The following is a 21,400-nucleotide window of genomic DNA, read 5'->3' on the forward strand; positions in this document are numbered from 1 at the left end:
CACACAGCCAGCCAGACAGACACACAGCCAGCCAGACAGAGACACAGCCAGCCAGACAGACACACAGCCAGCCAGACAGACAGACACACAGCCAGCCAGCCAGACAGACAGCCACACAGACAGACAGCCACACAGACAGACAACCACACAGAGACAGCCACACAGACAGACAGCCACACAGACAGCCAGCCACACAGACAGCCAGCCACACAGCCAGCCAGCCAGACACACAGACAGCCACACAGACAGCCACACAGACAGCCAGCCAGACAGCCAGCCAGCCACACAGACAGACAGCCACACAGACAGCCAGCCACACAGACAGCCAGCCACACAGCCAGCCTTTCAGACACACAGACAGCCACACAGACAGCCACACAGACAGCCACACAGCCAGACAGCCACACAGCCAGACAGCCACACAGCCAGACAGCCACACAGCCAGACAGCCACACAGACAGCCACACAGACAGCCACACAGACAGCCTAACCAGAAGCAGCAACACTCACCAACAGCACTATTACTCCAAACCAGTGGTTCTTAACCTGGGTTCGATCGAACCCCAGGGGTTCGGTGAGTCAGTCTCAGGGGTTCGGCGGAGGTCAAGACACACACCCGACTCATATGATTCGTGATGACACGCCCCGCTTGGCCATCATTGGCTGCAGGTGATCACGCTACATCGGTTGGCCTATCAGTGCTACAGGGAATTTGGTGCGCTCAGTAGTCGACTTGTGACTGTTGTGATGGTACGTCTTGTGATTTCTTTCTTAATATTTTAATCCCTTCATACTTACTATGTCGAGCAAAAAAAGAACGTGTTCGGACGAATATGTACAATATAAATTCACATGTATAACGGAACATGATGGCAGTCAGTGTCCTAACTGCATGATTTACAATGCCAAGTTAAGAAATTCTAGTCCTGCACCGGCAAAACTAAGAGAACACTTCTGCGTGGAGATGGAAAATACAAGAACACAATGCTTGCTGAATTCAAAGTGAAGAGAGCCAGATTCGATGAAAAGGCTACTCTGCCTGTTCTCGGCTTTGTACCCATCAACAAACCGATCCTCACAACATCCACGGTTGCTTACCTGATGGCAAAGCAGGGCAAACCACACACCATTGGTGAAACACTCATAAAACCAGCTGTGTTGAAGATGGCGAATATCATGCTGGGAAAAGAGGCTGAAGTTAAGTTATCCCAAATTCCTCTTTGAAATGACACCATCAGCGACAGAATAGAGGACATGAGCAAAGACATCTTGGCTCAAGTAGTTGCAGATCTGATTTCAAGCCCGGCAAAATTCAGCCTTCAACTCGACGAGACCAGAGACGTTTCTAATCTAAGCCAGCTTGCTGTATTCGTGCGCTATGTGAAAGACGACTTGATAAAGGAAGATTGTTTATTTTGTAAGCCTCTTACAACAACAACTAAGGCAGCCGATGTGAAGAAACCTGTGGATGACTTCTTCGAAGACAACAATCTTTCGTGGGATATGGTTTCTGCAGTTTTTCGGACGGAGCTCCAGTCATGCTGGGAAGAAAGTCTGGTTTTGGTGCGCTAGTGAAAGCCGATGCACCACACATCATTGTTACGCATTGTATTCTGCACAGGCATGCATTGGCAACAAAACCTTGCCACCAACACTAGCAGAAATATTAAAAATTGTAGTGGAATGCGTGAACTATGTGCGAACTAGTGCTCTGAGGCCCCGCATCTTCAGTGAGCTGTGTAAAGAAATGGGCTCTGAATTCGAGGTACTTCTGTACCATTCTATCTTTATGCCGGGGACAGGTGCTGAATCGTGTTTTGCCGTGCGTGTGGAATTAGCCCTGTTTTTGCAAGAGCACCAACATTGTCATGCAGATTGCTTCAAAAATCCTGAGTTCATTCTCATTTTAGCATACATGGCTGATATCTTCGCAGCTCTCAATCATCGGTGGAGTGCAGGGCGGTGGAGTCAACATCATCGAAGAGGAGGAAAACTTGAAGGCTTTTCAAAAAAAGCTACCGTTATGGAAACGACGAACAGAGAACGATAACTTCGCAAACTTTCCCCTGCTGGACGACTGTGTAAGTAAGATCGAAGATGTATCTGGAATCTGAGACATTTCTGTACCCGCTGAACTGAAGCAAGCAATTGACACGCACTTAGATGAGCTCGCAAAGTCTCTCGACCGATACTTCCCTACAAGAGAGTCATATCCAGCATGGGTGAGACAGCCGTTCACGTTTAGTGTTGAGACAACAGATGTCAATGATGAATACCTCGATGAAATCATTGAAATTCAGCAGAGCCAGGTTCAACAGCAACTCTTCAGAACAACAACGCTTTCAACGTTTTGGTGTCAACAACGTAACGTAGTAACGTGGTAACGGTAAATACCCTGTTATTGCTAAGAAAGCTCTGGAGATTTTCATACCGTTTGTTACAAGATATCTTTGTGAGCAATCCTTTGAGAATGCTGGACATAAAAACGAAGAAAAGGAACAGACTTTGTAGTGAAAATGACATGAGTGTGGCACTTGCCAAGGTGAAGCCGCGCATTTCTGAACTGGTCTCTGAAAGGCAACAGCAGAAGTCACACTGATTTGCAGTAAATATTCATTATTATGTTTTTGTTTTTGTGTGAAAATCATGTTTTGATTATTTTGTTCTTTGAACACAGTGATGTTGATGCACGGTTCATTTTGTGCACCAGTAAAATATATACCTATGTTTTGAGTTAATAAAATCACATTTTATTTTTCCAATTAAGAAGGGTTCGGTGAATGCGCATATGAAACTGGTGGGGTTCAGTACCTCCAACAAGGTTAAGAACCACTGCTCCAAACTGTTGAGCATTTCAGGGCTTCAGGCCTCGAAACAACTCAGAGACTTTAATACTGGATTTAAACACGATTGGCTGTCAATCATAAAGAAACAACCTATCATCAAACCTCCATTTCCCTCCAAAAGTGTATGAATATCTACGTTAGATCCAGACGGCAAACGAAGAGGAATGAGAGGACAACACAGAGAGAGAGAGAGATAGAGAGAGAGCACAGAGCCCAAACAAAACAAAATGGAGGGGTAGGAATTTAGTCACATGAGTGGTTTTGGTGGGAGAGAGGAGGGGGGGCAGGGGGTACCCATTGTGTGCCGGGGTGAGGGGATAGATGGAGGTCGAGAGGGAGGTCGAGAGGGAGGGAGGGAGGGAGGTAGAGAGGGAGGTAGAGGGGGGTAGAGGGAGGAAGAGAGGGAGGTAGAGAGGGAGGTAGAGGGGGAGGTAGGGGGAGGTAGAGGAGGTAGTAGAGAGGAGGGAGGTAGAGGGGGAGGTAGAGGGGGAGGTAGAGGGAGGTAGAGGAGGTAGAGAGGGAGGTAGAGGAGGTAGAGGAGGAGGGAGGTAGAGGAGGTAGAGGAGGTAGAGAGAGGAGGTAGAGAGGGAGGTAGAGAGGGGGTAGAGGGGGAGGTAGAGAGCGGTAGAGGGAGGTAGAGAGAGAGGTAGAGGGAGGTAGAGAGAGGTAGAGGGAGGTAGAGGGAGGTAGAGGGAGAGAGAGAGGTAGAGGTAGAGGTAGAGAGGAGGAAGAGAGGGAGGTAGAGAGGGAGGTAGAGAGGTGGTAGAGGGGGTAGAGGAGGTAGAGGGAGGTAGAGGAAGGTAGAGGTAGGTAGAGGGGGTAGAGGGGCATAGAGGGAGGTAGATGGGGGTAGAGGGAGGTAGAGGGGGTAGGGAGGTAGAGGTGGTAGAGGGGGTAGAGGAGGTAGAGGAAGGTAGAGGTAGGTAGAGGGGGTAGAGGGAGGTAGAGGGGGATAGAGGGGGATAGAGGGGGTAGAAGGAGGTAGAGGAGGTAGAAGGGGGTAGAGGGAGGTAGAGGGGGGTAGAAGGAGGTAGATGGGGTAGAGGGAGGTAGAGGGGGGTAGAAGGAGGTAGAGGAGGTAGAGGGGGTAGAGGGAGGTAGAGGGGGGTAGAGGGAGACTAAGCCTGTGTCAGGCCACCCTCCAAACAAAGGACCAAGCTGATACAGTCTTACACCTGATTGGAGAGTGTGTGTGTTTTTTATGCGTTTGCGTGTGTGTGTGTGTTTGTGTTTTCTATGCGTTTGCGTGCGCGCGCACGTGTGCGCGTGTGCGCGTGTGTGTGTCAAGCCATTGTATCTTCCCTATGCTACACCACAGCTTTGTGTCCAGCAGGCAGGAACCCCACAGAGAACCAGGAACTCTCACAATAAACCATATTAACACAGCCCTTAACGAGATAGAAGAGGGAGAGAGAAGAGAATGATGAGAGAGAAAAAGATGAGAATGATGAGAGAGAGAGAAGAGGGAGAGAGAAGAGGGAGAGGAGAGAGAGAGAAAGATGAGAATGATGAGAGAGAGAGGGAGAGAGAGAGAGAGAGAAGAGAGAGAGAGAGCTTAGGCAATGTTAACATGTTACCCATGCCAATGAAGACATTGAATTGAAATAGTGAAAAGAGGGAAAGATACCTAAAGGACCCTCAGACCATGAGAAACAAGATTATCTGGTCTGATAAAACAAGATTGAACTCTGTTCTGAATGCCTGATCACGTCTGGAGGAAACCAGGCACGGTGAAGCATGGTGGTGGCAGCATCATGCTGTAGGGATGTTTTTCAGCGGCAGAGACTGGGAGACTAGTCAGGATCGAGGGAAAGATGAATGGAGCAAAGTACAAAGAGATCCTTGATGAAAAACTACACCAGAGCACTCAGGACCTCAGCCTGGGGCAAAGGTTTACCTTCCAACAGGACAACAAATCTAAACACACAGCCAAGACAACGCAGGAGTGGCTTCGGGACAAGACTCTGAATGTCCTTGCGTTGCCCTTCCAGAACCCGGACTTGAACCCAATCGAACATCTCTGGAGAGACCTGAAAATAGCTGTGCAACAACACTCGCCATCCAACCTGACAGAGCTTGAGAGGATCTGCAGAGAAGAATGGGAGAAACTCCCCAAATACAGGTGTGTCAAGCTTGTAGCGTCATACCCAGAAAGACAAGGCTGTAATCGCTGCCAAAGGTGCTTCTACAAAGTACTGAGTGAAGGGCCTGAATACTTTGTAAAAAATGTAATGTCTAAAAACCAGTTTTCTCTTTATCATTGTGGGGTATTGTGTGTAGATTGATGAACAAACAAAAAACATTTAATAAATTTTAGAACTGTGACGTAACAAAATGTGGAAAAAGTCAAGATGTCTGAATACTTTCGAATGTATACCAGGGTATAAGTTACTATCTGACTGAAGGGATCTACTTTTTTTTTTACGTTGAGATAGTGCAGATCGTGTTCTTCATTTCACATTTTATGAAGCTTATCACAGTTTGCTAGAAACTGTTGCGCCAGTCACACGTTGGTTTGTAAAACAACAGGAGATAAAGGTAGCAGGTGGGTCCAGCTGTGTATTAACAAGCGTTTTATATTGACATTCAACAGTGGTTTTTTTGTTTGTTGCTTTTTCCCCTTCACAGAATATACATTAGTGCAACACATTCGGCAGAGAACAGCTGCGTTTTCATCCAATGACAATAGAAGTGCAATGCTATGTTGCAGGCAGTAAATGAGCTTACAATTTTTGCAAAAAAATGATGCATTCGAGACCCATTATGCATGTACTCCCACTAACATTTATAATGTTCATCATGGAAAGTATGTAGCCAGCTACATTTCCTAACACATCTTATATCTTATAACATCTTATATTTTATTGGAGGAAAGTAGGCTGGCTACATGGAGGAAGGTAGGCTGGCTACATGGAGGAAGGTAGGCTGGCTACATGGAGAAAAGTAGGCTGGCTACATGGAGGAAAGTAGGCTGGCTACATAGAGGAAAGTAGGCTGGCTACATAGAGGAAAGTAGGCTGGCTACATGGAGAAAAGTAGGCTGGCTACATAGAGGAAATAGGCTGGCTACATGGAGAAAAGTAGGCTGGCTACATGAAAGAGGCTGGCTACATGGAGGAAAGTAGGCTGGCTACATAGAGGAAAGTAGGCTGGCTACATAGAGGAAAGTAGGCTGGCTACATGGAGAAAAGTAGGCTGGCTACATAGAGGAAGGTAGGCTGGCTACATGGAGGAAAGTAGGCTGGCTACATAGAGGAAAGTAGGCTGGCTACATAGAGGAAAGTAGGCTGGCTACATGGAGAAAAGTAGGCTGGCTACATAGAGGAAAGTAGGCTGGCTACATAGAGGAAAGTAGGCTGGCTACATGGAGAAAAGTAGGCTGGCTACAGAGAGGAAAGTAGGCTGGCTACAGAGAGGAAAGTAGGCTGGCTACATAGAGGAAAGTAGGCTGGCTACATGGAGGAAAGTAGGCTGGCTACATGGAGGAAAGTAGGCTGGCTACATGGAGGAAGGTAGGCTGGCTACATGGAGGAAAGTAGGCTGGCTACATGGAGGAAAGTAGGCTGGCTACATGGAGGAAAGTAGGCTGGCTACATGGAGGAAAGTAGGCTGGCTACATGGAGGAAAGTAGGCTGGCTACATAGAGGAAAGTAGGCTGGCTACATAGAGGAAAGTAGGCTGGCTACATAGAGGAGAGTAGGCTGGTTACATAGAAGAGAGTAGCTGAAGAAAGAAGCTACACATCAGTCAGAGCGCTGTCTGCTGATCCAACGCCATCGATTCTCATCCCAGTTGAAGCACAAAATGTGTCTGATGCTGAAGAAAGTTACAATAAGATGCGTTTTAGATCTGTGTTTACAAAAACGCAGCAAGAGGTTTCTTACACATTTTAACTCCCCCCTCCCCCTGTAAAATGAAGAATTCTGCGTTAACTCGACTCTTAAGTTTAACTTGGTAGGTATCGAAGTTACTGAATTAATAAGGTCACCCCGTGTTGTGTTTCTGCCGTGTTTGAGAAGTCAAAGCCCTTTGGATGGGTTAACTGTACTGCTGCCACTGTCATCGTTGAATTTCCTTAATGTTTTTTTCTCCTCTCCGTTCTCAGCCCCTCTGCTCCCCCCCTCCCAGGAAGGCCTGTTTCCCAAGCAACTCCAGACTCCACATACAGTGCCTTGCGAAAGTATTCGGCCCCCTTGAACTTTGCGACCTTTTGCCACATTTCAGGCTTCAAACATAAAGATATAAAACTGTATTTTTTTGTGAAGAATCAACAACAAGTGGGACACAATCATGAAGTGGAACGACATTTATTGCATATTTCAAACTTTTTTAACAAATCAAAAACTGAAAAATTGGGCGTGCAAAATTATTCAGCCCCCTTAAGTTAATACTTTGTAGCGCCACCTTTTGCTGCGATTACATTTACATTTAAGTCATTTAGCAGACGCTCTTATCCAGAGCGACTTACAAATTGGTGCATTCACCTTATGACATCCAGTGGAACAGCCACTTTACAATAGTGCATCTAAATCTTTTGAGGGGGGGGGAGGGTGAGAGGGATTACTTTATCCTATCCTAGGTATTCCTTAAAGAGGTGGGGTTTCAGGTGTCTCCGGAAGGTGGTGATTGACTCCGCTGTCCTGGCGTTGTGAGGGAGTTTGTTCCACCATTGGGGGGCCAGAGCAGCGAACAGTTTTGACTAGGCTGAGCGGGAACTGTACTTCCTCAGTGGTAGGGAGGCGAGCAGGCCAGAGGTGGATGAACGCAGTGCCCTTGTTTGGGTGTAGGGCCTGATCAGAGCCTGGAGGTACTGAGGTGCCGTTCCCCTCACAGCTCCATAGGCAAGCACCATGGTCTTGTAGCGGATGCGAGCTTCAACTGGAAGCCAGTGGAGAGAGTGGAGGAGCGGGGTGACGTGAGAGAACTTGGGAAGGTTGAACACCAGACGGGCTGCGGCGTTCTGGATGAGTTGTAGGGGTTTAATGGCACAGGCAGGGAGCCCAGCCAACAGCGAGTTGCAGTAATCCAGACGGGAGATGACAAGTGCCTGGATTAGGACCTGCGCCGCTTCCTGTGTGAGGCAGGGTCGTAGTCTGCGGATGTTGTAGAGCATGAACCTACAGGAACGGGCCACCGCCTTGATGTTAGTTGAGAACGACAGGGTGTTGTCCAGGATCATGCCAAGGTTCTTAGCGCTCTGGGAGGAGGACACAATGGAGTTGTCAACCGTGATGGCGAGATCATGGAACGGGCAGTCCTTCCCCGGGAGGAAGAGCAGCTCCGTCTTGCCGAGGTTAAGTCGCTTGGGGTATGTTTTACACATCGAGAGACGGACATTTTTTTCCCATTCCTCCTTGCAAAACAGCTCGAGCTCAGGGAGGTTGGATGGAGAGCATTTGTGAACAGCAGTTTTCAATTCTTTCCACAGATTCTCGATTGGATTCAGGTCTGGACTTTGACTTGGCCATTCTAACACCTGGATATGTTTATTTTTGAACCATTCCATTGTAGATTTTGCTTTATGTTTTGGATCATTGTCTTGTTGGAAGACAAATCTCCGTCCCAGTCTCAGGTCTTTTGCAGACTCCATCAGGTTTTCTTCCAGAATGGTCCTGTATTTGGCTCCTTCCATCTTCCCATCAATTTTAACCATCTTCCCTGTCCCTGCTGAAGAAAAGCAGGCCCAAACCATGATGCTGCCACCATCATGTTTGACAGTGGGGATGGTGTGTTCAGGGTGATGAGCTGTGTTGCTAATAATTTTGCACGCCCAATACAGTTTTATATCTGTATGTTTGAAGCCTGAAATGTGGCAAAAGGTGGCAAAGTTCAAGGGGGCCGAATACTTTCGCAAGGCACTGTATATAGAACATTATGAGCTGGAATTCCTGTCTTTGCGTTTCGTTTATTTTAGTTTGCGCTCGTTATCATATTGAACTAGCAGCTTCCATGAAAATTCACTATTACTTGTGCTAATTTTGTTAGCATTCTGGTAACCGATGGTATTTTAAAAAAAACATTTATTAAATGGTGTACTAAACTGGTAATACTGCGTGTGTAATGCATGTATCGTGCGTGTGTAATGCGTGTGTCATGCGTGTGTCATGCGTGTGTCATGCGCGTGTCATGCGTGTGTAATGCGTGCATTAGACGTTCCCACTCACCTATAGGAGGTGTTGTCAGAGCAGGGTTGGTGTGCTCTCACCACTACAAACACGTGCTGAAAGTGTGAGCGTATGTTCTTGGGGGTGAAGGGTTGAGCTCCGGGCTCCTGGAATACGATGGTCACTATGTCATTCCCTATGTGACGCTTCCTCAGGAGCTGGGAAATGTAGACAAATTGGTTAGTGAAAACAGCAAAGGAAAACTCTCAAGGTAAACACATGGACAACAAGATGGTCACTTTTTCAATAATCTATTTAGGGATGTGACAATCTCTTATTTTATGCTGCAATTAAATGGACAGAAAAATGAATCAAATTCCATGTGAATTCACAATGTAGCTGCTGCCAGAAACGGTTTGGGTCGCGGTGCGTCACATGGTTAAGCATTGTACTACCATTACTGTACTACCATTACTGTACTACCATTACTGTACTACCATTACTGTACTGCCATTACTGTACCTGTACTACCATTACTGTACTACCATTACTGTACTGCCATTACTGTACCTGTACTACCATTACTGTACTACCATTACTGTACTACCATTACTGTACCTGTACTACCATTACTGTACTACCATTACTGTACCTGTACTACCATTACTGTACTACCATTACTGTACTACCATTACTGTACCTGTACTACCATTACTGTACTACCATTACTGTACCTGTACTACCATTACTGTACTACCATTACTGTACTACCATTACTGTACCTGTACTACCATTACTGTACTACCATTACTGTACCTGTACTACCATTACTGTACTACCATTACAGTACCTGTACTACCATTACTGTACCTGTACTACCATTACTGTACTACCATTACTGTACTGCCATTACTGTACCTGTACTACCATTACTGTACCTGTACTACCATTACTGTACCTGTACTACCATTACTGTACTACCATTACTGTACCTGTACTACCATTACTGTACTACCATTACAGTACCTGTACTACCATTACTGTACTACCATTACTGTACTACCATTACTGTACATGTACTACCATTACTGTACTACCATTACTGTACTACCATTACTGTACCTGTACTACCATTACCATTACTGTACTACCATTACAGTACTACCATTACTGTACTACCATTACAGTACTACCATTACTGTACTACCATTACAGTACTACCATTACTGTACTACCATTACTGTACCTGTACTACCATTACTGTACTACCATTACAGTACCTGTACTACCATTACTGTACTACCATCACTGATCCACAATTCCACTTCTACATTTTCTTTTCATTTCTCAAAGTGTTGCCAGACTTCGCTGCTGTCACTTGCCATTTTCCATCTGTTAACGACGATGACGTAGCGGTGGAGAGTCCACAATAATGGACTCGTTGCGCATCGACGTCCGGTGTCGACCTCCATTTCTTAGTGTCAAGATTAAATTAGTCTAGGAATCGACTCCTAAGAGTCTCTATTTATGGGAACGGAGGAGACTGATTAGTTCCAAGAACACAAACACTCGCTACTTTCATAGCGAGACAGCAACAGATGGAGAGAGGGGAGGGGCACAGTATAGTCAGGATGTCCCCAAAAAACACTCAAATCTTTGTCGACCGAAAATCATCTGTCAATTAATTGGCCAACATTTTTAAACGTCTATTTTTCCATATATGTTTTAATAAAATCAACTATATGCATTGAGCTTGTCTGATGCTTAAAAGTTTACTGTTGGATGAAATAAGACAAAATGACTCAAGAGGGAACCAGAGATCTAGATAAGCAGAAAAAAAACAAAAAAACAACCTGAGCCCCAACCGTTCTCCTCCGGCTTTCTGCTGGCTGTCACAGATCCTGCCATTACACTACTGAAGTTGCCGATAATAGGCTACACGAGGAGTCAGCAACCTTATGTGGAATGCCAATTTATCTTACAATTTCTACCGATCTGAGTGCCAGTTATGGTTTTTATATGCACAACCGTCTCTCGTAATTTCATGGCTTGTCATGTCTCGCAACTTCAGTAAAGCAGGACCTATCATCAATGAATAGGGGCGGCAGGGTAGCCTAGTGGTTAGAGCGTCTGCCCCTGAACAGGAAGTTAACCCACTGTTCCTAGGCCGTCATTGAAAATAAGAATTTGTTCTTAACTGACTTGCTGACTTAAATAAAGGTAAAATAAAAAATAATACAAATAAAAAATAGGCCGTGATATTGAGATCACTTCGCCCTGACACAGTCACACATAATTATCTGCTCATGTCCATGGGTTCGCTTCACGCTGTTCACAGGCTGAAAGTGAGGGCACCAAAAACAGAGGAGAAGTATATAGTATAAATCGTAATAGCAGAGCAATGTTTTTGAAACAGTTGAAATGTATAGGAGGTATCCTTCCTATTCAAGTTTATATCTGAAATTGCAGTTATAGGCGGGTAAATCTGAAATTGACGCCGTCGCTTTAAGGGATTTTCAGAATATTCCAATGTAAAATGCAAGCAGGAACTCAACTGCTCAGTGAATTTTTCAGTTACAATTATATTTTTTTAAGGTATTGATTTGCATGATATTGTTGAAATGAAACAATGGTTTGTTCTAAATTGGGCCGAAAAGCAATATAACTATTGTTTAGCTAACGTTAGCTGATGTTAGCATTCAGCTAACTGGCCAGTTAACTTAGCCTACTAATTTGCCAACTTTAGCTAACGTTAGCTGTGTGAGGATGCAAAGTGCAGACATTTTGTTTAGCTTGCTACCTAGCTCTATACAATATGACGGACACTGTACGATAATATTACTTTTATATTCGTATGAGAGCGGTAAATGTTCATTTTCACAATGCTGAAGTTACTTGATGAAGCAAGCGTTGTTCGCTTGATGTTATAGCATGTTAGCTAGCAGCTGTTCCACTTGGCTGTGTTATTGTCTTGCTAAATTAATGAGTATATGGAAGAGAAAATAAACCATTTAAACGTCTGTGAATTTGTGAATTGTTGCATTAATTACGAGTGTAATATGGTGGATACATGAAGTTGTTGCTTGCATATAAATTATTAATTTGCTACAGTGACATTTCTGCCACGTTTGAGCTGTGAAGCGAGAACATCACCCAAACCTTCTCTCGGCTCGTGTCATTCCCGTTGCTAATGTGAATTGAGAAGTTTATTTACATATTATGTAAATATACATTTTGTGCTGATAGTCTCTCATTCAATGCTCGTCAATGGAAATTGACCCAATATGCGGTTTATTTTCTGCTATCTTTAAATTACACAACCTTCCCCAGATCTTCATAGCCTATCGTCTAGTTAGGAAAATGATATGTTTTGTGATAACAGGCTGTATTTCTGTATTTATATATTTATTTCCAAGACATTTTAAAGGATGATAAGATTTTAAAAAATAAAGTCAGTAGCATTGTTTTAAAGGACTTGATCATCGAGTTTTCTACCTCTTCAGATAATTTATTTAATTAACAATTTTGTTTATTTTGTTTAAATAGTCTTTTGGGCCTGTATAACATCTCAACGTTGGTCAATAATAACTATCCATACCTGTTGTTTGTTGTTGGGTGTGTAGGGAAGCATGGTGGACACGTGGAACATCACCTCATAGTCCTTATAGGTGGTGTAGAGGGAGTGGGTCCCTGTGGAGTCAGCTAGAGGAGAGACAGACAGTAACTAGAGTTAGCCAGACAGGTTCATGGTCCTTATAGGTGGTGTAGAGGGAGTGGGTCCCTGTGGAGTCAGCTGGAGGAGAGACAGACAGTAACTAGAGTTAGCCAGACAGGTTCATGGTCCTTATAGGTGGTGTAGAGGGAGTGGGTCCCTGTGGAGTCAGCTGGAGGAGAGACAGACAGTAGAGTTAGACAGCTTCATGGTCCTTATAGGTGGTATAGAGGGAGTGGGTCCCTGTGGAGTCAGCTAGAGGAGAGGCAGACAGTAACTAGAGTTAGACAGACAGGTTCCTAGTCCTTATAGGTGGTATAGAGTGAGTGGGTCCCTGTGGAGTCAGCTAGAGGAGAGACAGACAGTAACTAGAGTTAGACAGACAAGTTCCTAGTCCTTATAGGTGGTATAGAGGGAGTGGGTCCCTGTGGAGTCAGCTAGAGGAGAGACAGACAGTAACTAGAGTTAGACAGACAGGTTCCTAGTCCTTATAGGTGGTATAGAGGGAGTGGGTCCCAGTGAAGTCAGCTGGAGGAGAGACAGACAGTAGAGTTAGACAGGTTCATGGTCCTTATAGGTGGTATAGAGGGAGTGGGTCCCTGTGGAGTCAGCTGGAGGAGAGACAGACAGTAGAGTTAGACAGACAGGTTCATAGTCCTTATAGGTGGTGTAGAGGGAGTGGGTCCCTGTGGAGTCAGCTGGAGGAGAGACAGACAGTAACTAGAGTTAGCCAGACAGGTTCATGGTCCTTATAGGTGGTATAGAGGGAGTGGGTCCCTGTGGAGTCAGCTGGAGGAGAGACAGACAGTAACTAGAGTTAGACAGACAGGTTCATGGTCCTTATAGGTGGTATAGAGGGAGTGGGTCCCTGTGGAGTCAGCTGGAGGAGAGACAGACAGTAGAGTTAGACAGACAGGTTCATGGTCCTTATAGGTGGTATAGAGGGAGTGGGTCCCTGTGGAGTCAGCTAGAGGAGAGACAGACAGTAACTAGAGTTAGACAGACAGGTTCATGGTCCTTATAGGTGGTATAGAGGGGATGAGTCCAAGAGAAGTCAGCTAAGAGAGAAAACTAAGAGATGTAAGAACGTGTTATTGTTTCAACTGCCATCATCTCTCCTGTATATAACAGCCTCATGTCTAGATTGTCTGTCTGACGCAGACCCTTACACAGAATGTTCTAGAGCTGGGTGATACATTACATTAAAAAAATATATATATATAGTTTAAACTGCCACTAGGCTCGGGCAGTATATCATATATTTACCTGATATACCGAGGTATTTGGATAAAGCAACGGGATGGTTTTTCAATACCGTCAAAATCGTTTAAACTATAAAAAAATATATATATATTTTAAATACCATGGAATATTTGTAGATACTTTGTAAGTAAATACCTGTAGTCAACATGATCTTCATCATATTATATTATTATTATTATTATTATTATTATTATTATTTATTATTATTATTATTATTATATTATTATTATATTATTATTATTATTATTATATTATTATTATTATTATTATTATTATTATATTATTATTATATTATTATTATTATATTATTATTATTATTATTATTATTATATTATTATTATTATTATTATTATTATTATTATTATTATATTATTATTATTATTATTATTATTATTATTATTATTATATATTATTATTATTATTATTATTATTATTATTATTATTATTATATTATTATTATTATTTCACCGGGCACATTATTTATAGTTATGAAGCTTTCAGGTAAATACAAGCACACAATGACCAGAGCCTTGTGAGTCACTCACTGTTGTGCAGCACGCGCCAAACAATATATCATAATAATATACTATTATTTTAATTGTGTAAAATGTGCTAAATGCTCTGCAGTTGTCCGCTTGGTTTGCTAATATTGTAGCTAAGTTAGCTTACCTAAGTGGTTAGCTTCTTGCGATCAAGCCCTTCTTTGTAACAGCAGAGAATCCTCTCCTGGATAAAGAGCCTTGGGGTGATTAATATTTGTTTTGTGTATGTAGCAAACTGTGAGTAGCATTGTGAGTTACTTTATGAGCTGGGATATCTGTCCTGAAAATATAGGACAGTGTCCTGGCTGTATAAATTGTTCACAATATGCCCATTAGCATTTAGCTAGCATTCGCTATAGGATTTTACATGTAGTTTGTTAGCATTGCTAATCTTTACATAACAAGAGGGCTCAGTGGGGTTGGAAAATAGCGCCTCTTGTGTTCAGTGACGGTATTACCTAATATTCCGGGATGCCCCAGTCTAACTTACTACTACTAGTTTGATGGTTGTAGCCATCAACTGGCAGACTTGTCTCATTACATACTTCACATTTCTCTAGTCTCGGCTACCTATCGTAATGAACGATATCAGCTAAATGCCTGTGATAAGGAATCAGTACGGTCGGTGTGGATCTTTTGGGGTTTCTCGTCCCAGCTCCAGCATGTTCCCCTCTTTATATAGAGTGAAAGCAGTCGGTGAATGCGTATATAGTGTAGCAACGTACTCTTAGTGTCCAGCTGGGCATGAGAGAGATAGAGAGAGGGAGATAACACTGTGTGTGTGTGGTAACGTACTCTTAATGTCCAGCTGGGCTCGGTACTTGGTGAATCCTTTCAGTCGGACCCTCTCCCCAAGCAGCTGTAGGAACTCCTCCAGAGCAGGACCTGCCGAATCATTGTTGTACATATCCTCTTCACTGCTCTGTCCCGACGCACAGTACATCACCCCCACCTTCAACTGGAAACTCAACTGCAGAGAGAGACGGAGAGAGAGGGAGAGGGAGAGAGAGACAGAGAGAGGGAGAGAGAGAGAGAGAGAGAGAGAGAGAGAGAGAGAGAGAGAGAGAGAGAGAGAGAGAGAGAGAGAGGGAGAGGGGGAGGGAGAGACAGAGGGAGGGAGAGAGAGGGGGAGGGAGAGAGAGAGGGAGAGAACAGAGTATATGACAGTCCCTGTGTTAAAATGCTTCCCTTTTCTCCTTCCTCCCCGGAGCCACCACAGATCCAACAACCAGACAGATAAAAGCTTTCTCCCATTAACACAGAAACCGAGAGAGGAGAGGGTGTCCGTGTACTTTAGTGCTGTCTCCTTACCCCATGGTGTCTGTGTGTACTGTAGTGCTGTCTCCTTACCCCCTGGTGTCTGTGTACTGAGGTGCTGTCTCCTTACCCAATGGTGTCTGTGTGTACTGTAGTGCTGTCTCCTTACCCCCTGGTGTCTGTGTACTGAGGTGCTGTCTCCTTACCCCCTGGTGTCTGTGTGTACCGAGGTGCTGTCTCCTTACACCCTGGTGTCTGTGTGTACTGAGGTGCTGTCTCCTTACCCCCTGGTGTCTGTGTACTGAGGTGCTGTCTCCTTACCCCCTGGTGTCTATGTGTACTGTAGTGCTGTCTCCTTACCCCATGGTGTCTGTGTGTACTGTAGTGCTGTCTCCTTACCCCATGGTGTCTGTGTGTACTGTAGTGCTGTCTCCTTACCCCCTGGTGTCTGTGTGTACTGTAGTGCTGTCTCCTTACACCCTGGTGTCTGTGTGTACCGAGGTGCTGTCTCCTTACCCCCTGGTGTCTGTGTGTACTGTAGTACGGTCTCCTTACACCCTGGTGTCTGTGTGTACCGAGGTGCTGTCTCCTTACACCCTGGTGTCTGTGTGTACTGAGGTGCTGTCTCCTTACCCCCTGGTGTCTGTGTGTACTGAGGTGCTGTCTCCTTACCCCCTGGTGTCTGTGTGTACTGAGGTGCTGTCTCCTTACTGCGGTGCTGTCTCCTTACCCACTGTTGTCTGTGTGTACTGAGGTGCTGTCTCCTTACTGCGGTGCTGTCTCCTTACCCCCTGGTGTCTGTGTGTACTGAGGTGCTGTCTCCTTACTGAGGTGCTGTCTCCTTACCCCCTGTTCGTCCAGCTTCATCAGCTGCTCTGTGACTTTAGGTGTGTTGAGAGCCAGTCTGAGACAGTGGGCGTTCAGCTCTGGTACCAGGTAATCTAGCACCTCTTTGAGGGGTAGACCCCGCGCCAGGCCGTGCTTTGAGGTAGATGGCACCGCATCCTCCAGGATAGACCCACGTAGGGTGGTGAGCTAGAGGGAGGAAGAGGGGTATAGAAAGAGGAGGAAGAGAGAACAGAACAGAACAGGAAGAGAAGAGGAGACAGATTCATTATTAGATCAGCCAGGAGATGATTGGGGCCTGTTCAGACCAAAACCGATCTTATCTAATATCGCTGCCTATTTCACTTAAAGTGCACTACTTATGGAAAAAGGTTGACACACAGACAGAGCAGCTTTCTTCCAACGTCTTCCTCTCAACGGTTAACGCTTCACGGTCATCTGTGGTCAACAAAAACAACAACGAGCGAATGAGAGATAACAGCGTGTGTGTGTGTGTGTGTGTGTGTGTGTGTGTGTGTGTGTGTGTGTGTGTGTGTGTGTGTGTGTGTGTGTGTGTGTGTGTGTGTGTGTGTGTGTGTGTGTGTGTGTGTGTGTGTGTGTGTGTGTGTGTGTGTGTGTGTGTGGCCTTGGCTTCTCCTCACTGTTCATTCGTTCACTTACAGTAGAGGCACTTAGGGCTAAAATTAACTTCCTGAGGGGAGAACACTATCTAAGGCCAAAGCAAACTTCAGAGGATGGACAGCATACATAATAGAATGACAGAGACCTTTATATTTATTTATTTTTTAACATTATTCTTTTTTTAACCTTTATTTAACCAGGCAAGTCAGTTAAGAACAAATTCTTATTTTCAAAGACGGCCTAGGAACAGTGGGTTAACTGCCTTGTTCAGGGGCAGAACGACAGATTTGTACCTTGTCAGCTCGGGGATTCGAACTTGCAACCTTTCGGTTACTAGTCCAACGCTCAGTAGACACACAGAGTCAAGTCCCCTGTGTGTGATTGTGTGTCACCGAGAGGTACTGTACAGTGTCATTGGGTGTTGAAAGACAGTGACATTTGCAGGACATTATTATGTATAATAAAATGTATTGTTGTTGTGTACTGTTGCTTAGCGAGACATTCTGACTGAGACCGGTGGGCTAAATTAACTAACAGGGATGAACTTCAGCTGGTTGAGAGAACCCACAACACCACTGGTCTTAACCATTATCCTGCGACGCTGTCTCAGCGCACACACACACACACACACACACACACACACACACACACACACACACACACACACACACACACACACACACACACACACACACACACACACACACACACACACACACACACACACACACACACACACCTTCCAATAGCAGCGAGCAGGGACGTGGAGAGAATAGGAAAGGAGAAGAGGAGGCGGGATAAAGGCAGCAGCTATTAGACCACCATTACAGTGTCTGTTTCTATGACTGTCCCTAACTGGGTTCTATAGCTGCAACCACCTATTACCGTAAACCGGTTCTATAGCTGTAACCACCTATTACCGTAAACCGGTTCTATAGCTGCAACCACCTATTACCGTAATCCGGTTCTATAGCTGTAACCACCTATTACCGCAATCCGGTTCTATAGCTGCAACCACCTATTACCGTAAACCGGTTCTATAGCTGTAACCACCTATTACCGTAAACCGGTTCTATAGCTGCAACCACCTATTACCGTAATCCGGTTCTATAGCTGTAACCACCTATTACCGCAATCCGGTTCTATAGCTGCAACCACCTATTACCGTAAACCGGTTCTATAGCTGTAACCACCTATTACCGTAAACCGGTTCTATAGCTGCAACCACCTATTACCGTAAACCAGGTTCTATAGCTGTAACCACCTATTACCGTAAACCGGGTTCTATAGCTGCAACCACCTATTACCGTAAACCGGTTCTATAGCTGTAACCACCTATTACCGTAAACCGGTTCTATAGCTGTAACCACCTATTACCGTAAACCGGGTTCTATAGCTGTAACCACCTATTACCGTAAACCAGGTTCTATAGCTGTAACCACCTATTACCGTAAACCAGTTCTATAGCTGTAACCACCTATTACCGTAAACCGGGTTCTATAGCTGTAACCACCTATTACCGTAAACCAGTTCTATAGCTGTAACCACCTATTACCGTAAACCGGTTCTATAGCTGTAACCACCTATTACCGTAAACCGGGTTCTATAGCTGTAACCACCTATTACCGTAAACCGGTTCTTTAGCTGTAACCACCTATTACAGGTTCTATTACTGTAAACAGGTTCTATAACTGTAAATTAGTTACACAACTGTAAGAGCATTGCTGACACTGACATTCAATATTTGAAATGACTGGTTATGCTACTGCAGGGTCTGAGGAACTGGAGAGAGTGAGGACGTTAGAGGGGAGGATGGAGGGTCTGAGGAACTGGAGAGAGTGAGGACGTTAGAGGGGAGGATGGAGGGTCTGAGGAACTGGAGAGAGTGAGGACGTTAGAGGGGAGGATGGAGGGTCTGAGGAACTGGAGAGAGTGAGGACGTTAGAGGGGAGGATGGAGGGTCTGAGGAACTGGAGAGAGTGAGGACGTTAGAGGGGAGGATGGAGGGAGGTAGAGGGGAGGATGGAGGGTCTGAGGAAATGGAGAGAGTGAGGACGTTAGAGGGGAGGATGGAGGGTCTGAGGAACTGGAGAGAGTGAGGACGTTAGAGGGGAGGATGGAGGGTCTGAGGAACTGGAGAGAGTGAGGACGTTAGAGGGGAGGATGGAGGGTCTGAGGAACTGGAGAGAGTGAGGACGTTAGAGGGGAGGATGGAGGGTCTGAGGAACTGGAGAGAGTGAGGAGGTTAGAGGGGAGGATGGAGGGTCTGAGGAACTGGAGAGAGTGAGGCCGTTAGAGGGGAGGATGGAGGGTCTGAGGAACTGGAGAGAGTGAGGACGTTAGAGGGGAGGATGGAGGGTCTGAGGAACTGGAGAGAGTGAGGACAATAGAGGGGAGGATGGAGGGGAGGATGGAGGGTCTGAGGAACTGAGGAACTGGAGTAGGAGGACGTTAGAGGGGAGGATGGAGGGTCTGAGGAACTGGAGAGAGTGAGGACGTTAGAGGGGAGGATGGAGGGTCTGAGGAACTGGAGAGAGTGAGGACGTTAGAGGGGAGGATGGAGGGTCTGAGGAACTGGAGAGAGTGAGGACGTTAGAGGGGAGGATGGAGGGTCTGAGGAACTGGAGAGAGTGAGGACGTTAGAGGGGAGGATGGAGGGTCTGAGGAACTGGAGAGAGTGAGGACGTTAGAGGGGAGGATGGAGGGTCTGAGGAACTGGAGAGAGTGAGGACGTTAGAGGGGAGGATGGAGGGTCTGAGGAACTGGAGAGAGTGAGGACGTTAGAGGGGAGGATGGAGGGTCTGAGGAACTGGAGAGAGTGAGGACGTTAGAGGGGAGGATGGAGGGTCTGAGGAACTGGAGAGAGTGAGGACGTTAGAGGGGAGGATGGAGGGTCTGAGGAACTGGAGAGAGTGAGGACGTTAGAGGGGAGGATGGAGGGTCTGAGGAACTGGAGAGAGTGAGGACGTTAGAGGGGAGGATGGAGGGTCTGAGGAACTAGAGGGGAGGATGGAGGGTCTGAGGAACTGGAGAGAGTGAGGACGTTAGAGGGGAGGATGGAGGGTCTGAGGAACTGGAGAGAGTGAGGACGTTAGAGGGGAGGATGGAGGGTCTGAGGAACTGGAGAGAGTGAGGACGTTAGAGGGGATGGATGGAGGGTCTGAGGAACTGGAGAGAGTGAGGACGTTGGAGGGAGGATGGAGGGAGGTAGAGGGGAGGATGGAGGGTCTGAGGAACTGGAGAGAGTGAGGACGTTAGAGGGGAGGATGGAGGGAGGTAGAGGGGAGGATGGAGGGTCTGAGGAACTGGAGAGAGTGAGGACGTTAGAGGGGAGGATGGAGGGTCTGAGGAACTGGAGAGAGTGAGGACGTTAGAGGGGAGGATGGAGGGTCTGAGGAACTGGAGAGAGTGAGGACGTTAGAGGGGAGGATGGAGGGTCTGAGGAACTGGAGAGAGAGGACGTTAGAGGGGAGGATGGAGGGTCTGAGGAACTTAGGAGGGGAGGATGGAGGGTCTGAGGAACTGGAGAGAGTGAGGACGTTAGAGGGGAGGATGGAGGGTCTGAGGAACTGGAGAGAGTGAGGACGTTAGAGGGGAGGATGGAGGGTCTGAGGAACTGGAGAGAGTGAGGACGTTAGAGGGGAGGATGGAGGGTCTGAGGAACTGGAGAGAGTGAGGACGTTAGAGGGGAGGATGGAGGGTCTGAGGAACTGGGAGAGTGAGGACGTTAGAGGGGAGGATGGAGGGTCTGAGGAACTGGAGAGAGTGAGGACGTTAGAGGGGAGAGGATGGAGGGTCTGAGGAACTGGAGAGAGTGAGGACGTTAGAGGGGAGGATGGAGGGTCTGAGGAACTGGAGAGAGTGAGGACGTTAGAGGGGAGGATGGAGGGTCTGAGGAACTGGAGAGAGTGAGGACGTTAGAGGGGAGGATGGAGGGTCTGAGGAACTGGAGAGAGTGAGGACGTTAGAGGGGAGGATGGAGGGTCTGAGGAACTGGAGAGAGGGGAGGACGTTAGAGGGGAGGATGGAGGGTCTGAGGAACTGGAGAGAGTGAGGACGTTAGAGGGGAGTATGGAGGGTCTGAGGAACTGGAGAGAGTGAGGACGTTAGAGGGGAGGATGGAGGGTCTGAGGAACTGGAGAGAGTGAGGACGTTAGAGGGGAGGATGGAGGGTCTGAGGAACTGGAGAGAGTGAGGACGTTAGAGGGG

The 21,400-nt window shown here is 46.1% G+C and overlaps 1 protein-coding gene across 2 annotated transcripts in view; it reads right to left on the reverse strand.

Annotated features, from left to right (window-relative positions):
* The window catches only part of LOC123990498 (signal-induced proliferation-associated 1-like protein 1), a 264,229-nt gene that overhangs the window by 78,184 nt on the left and 164,645 nt on the right, over nucleotides 1–21,400 (reverse strand). For both annotated transcript variants that reach the window (XM_046291048.1, XM_046291049.1), the window contains 4 exons: nucleotides 16,571–16,759; nucleotides 15,263–15,437; nucleotides 12,549–12,652; nucleotides 9,011–9,168 (listed from right to left, as the gene is read on the reverse strand). In XM_046291048.1, the coding sequence (XP_046147004.1) occupies nucleotides 9,011–9,168; nucleotides 12,549–12,652; nucleotides 15,263–15,437; nucleotides 16,571–16,759 (626 nt within the window). The remainder of the gene's footprint in view (nucleotides 1–9,010; nucleotides 9,169–12,548; nucleotides 12,653–15,262; nucleotides 15,438–16,570; nucleotides 16,760–21,400) is intronic.

This window comes from Oncorhynchus gorbuscha, linkage group LG12, assembly GCF_021184085.1.
Source record: "Oncorhynchus gorbuscha isolate QuinsamMale2020 ecotype Even-year linkage group LG12, OgorEven_v1.0, whole genome shotgun sequence".
Taxonomy (NCBI): domain Eukaryota; kingdom Metazoa; phylum Chordata; class Actinopteri; order Salmoniformes; family Salmonidae; genus Oncorhynchus; species Oncorhynchus gorbuscha.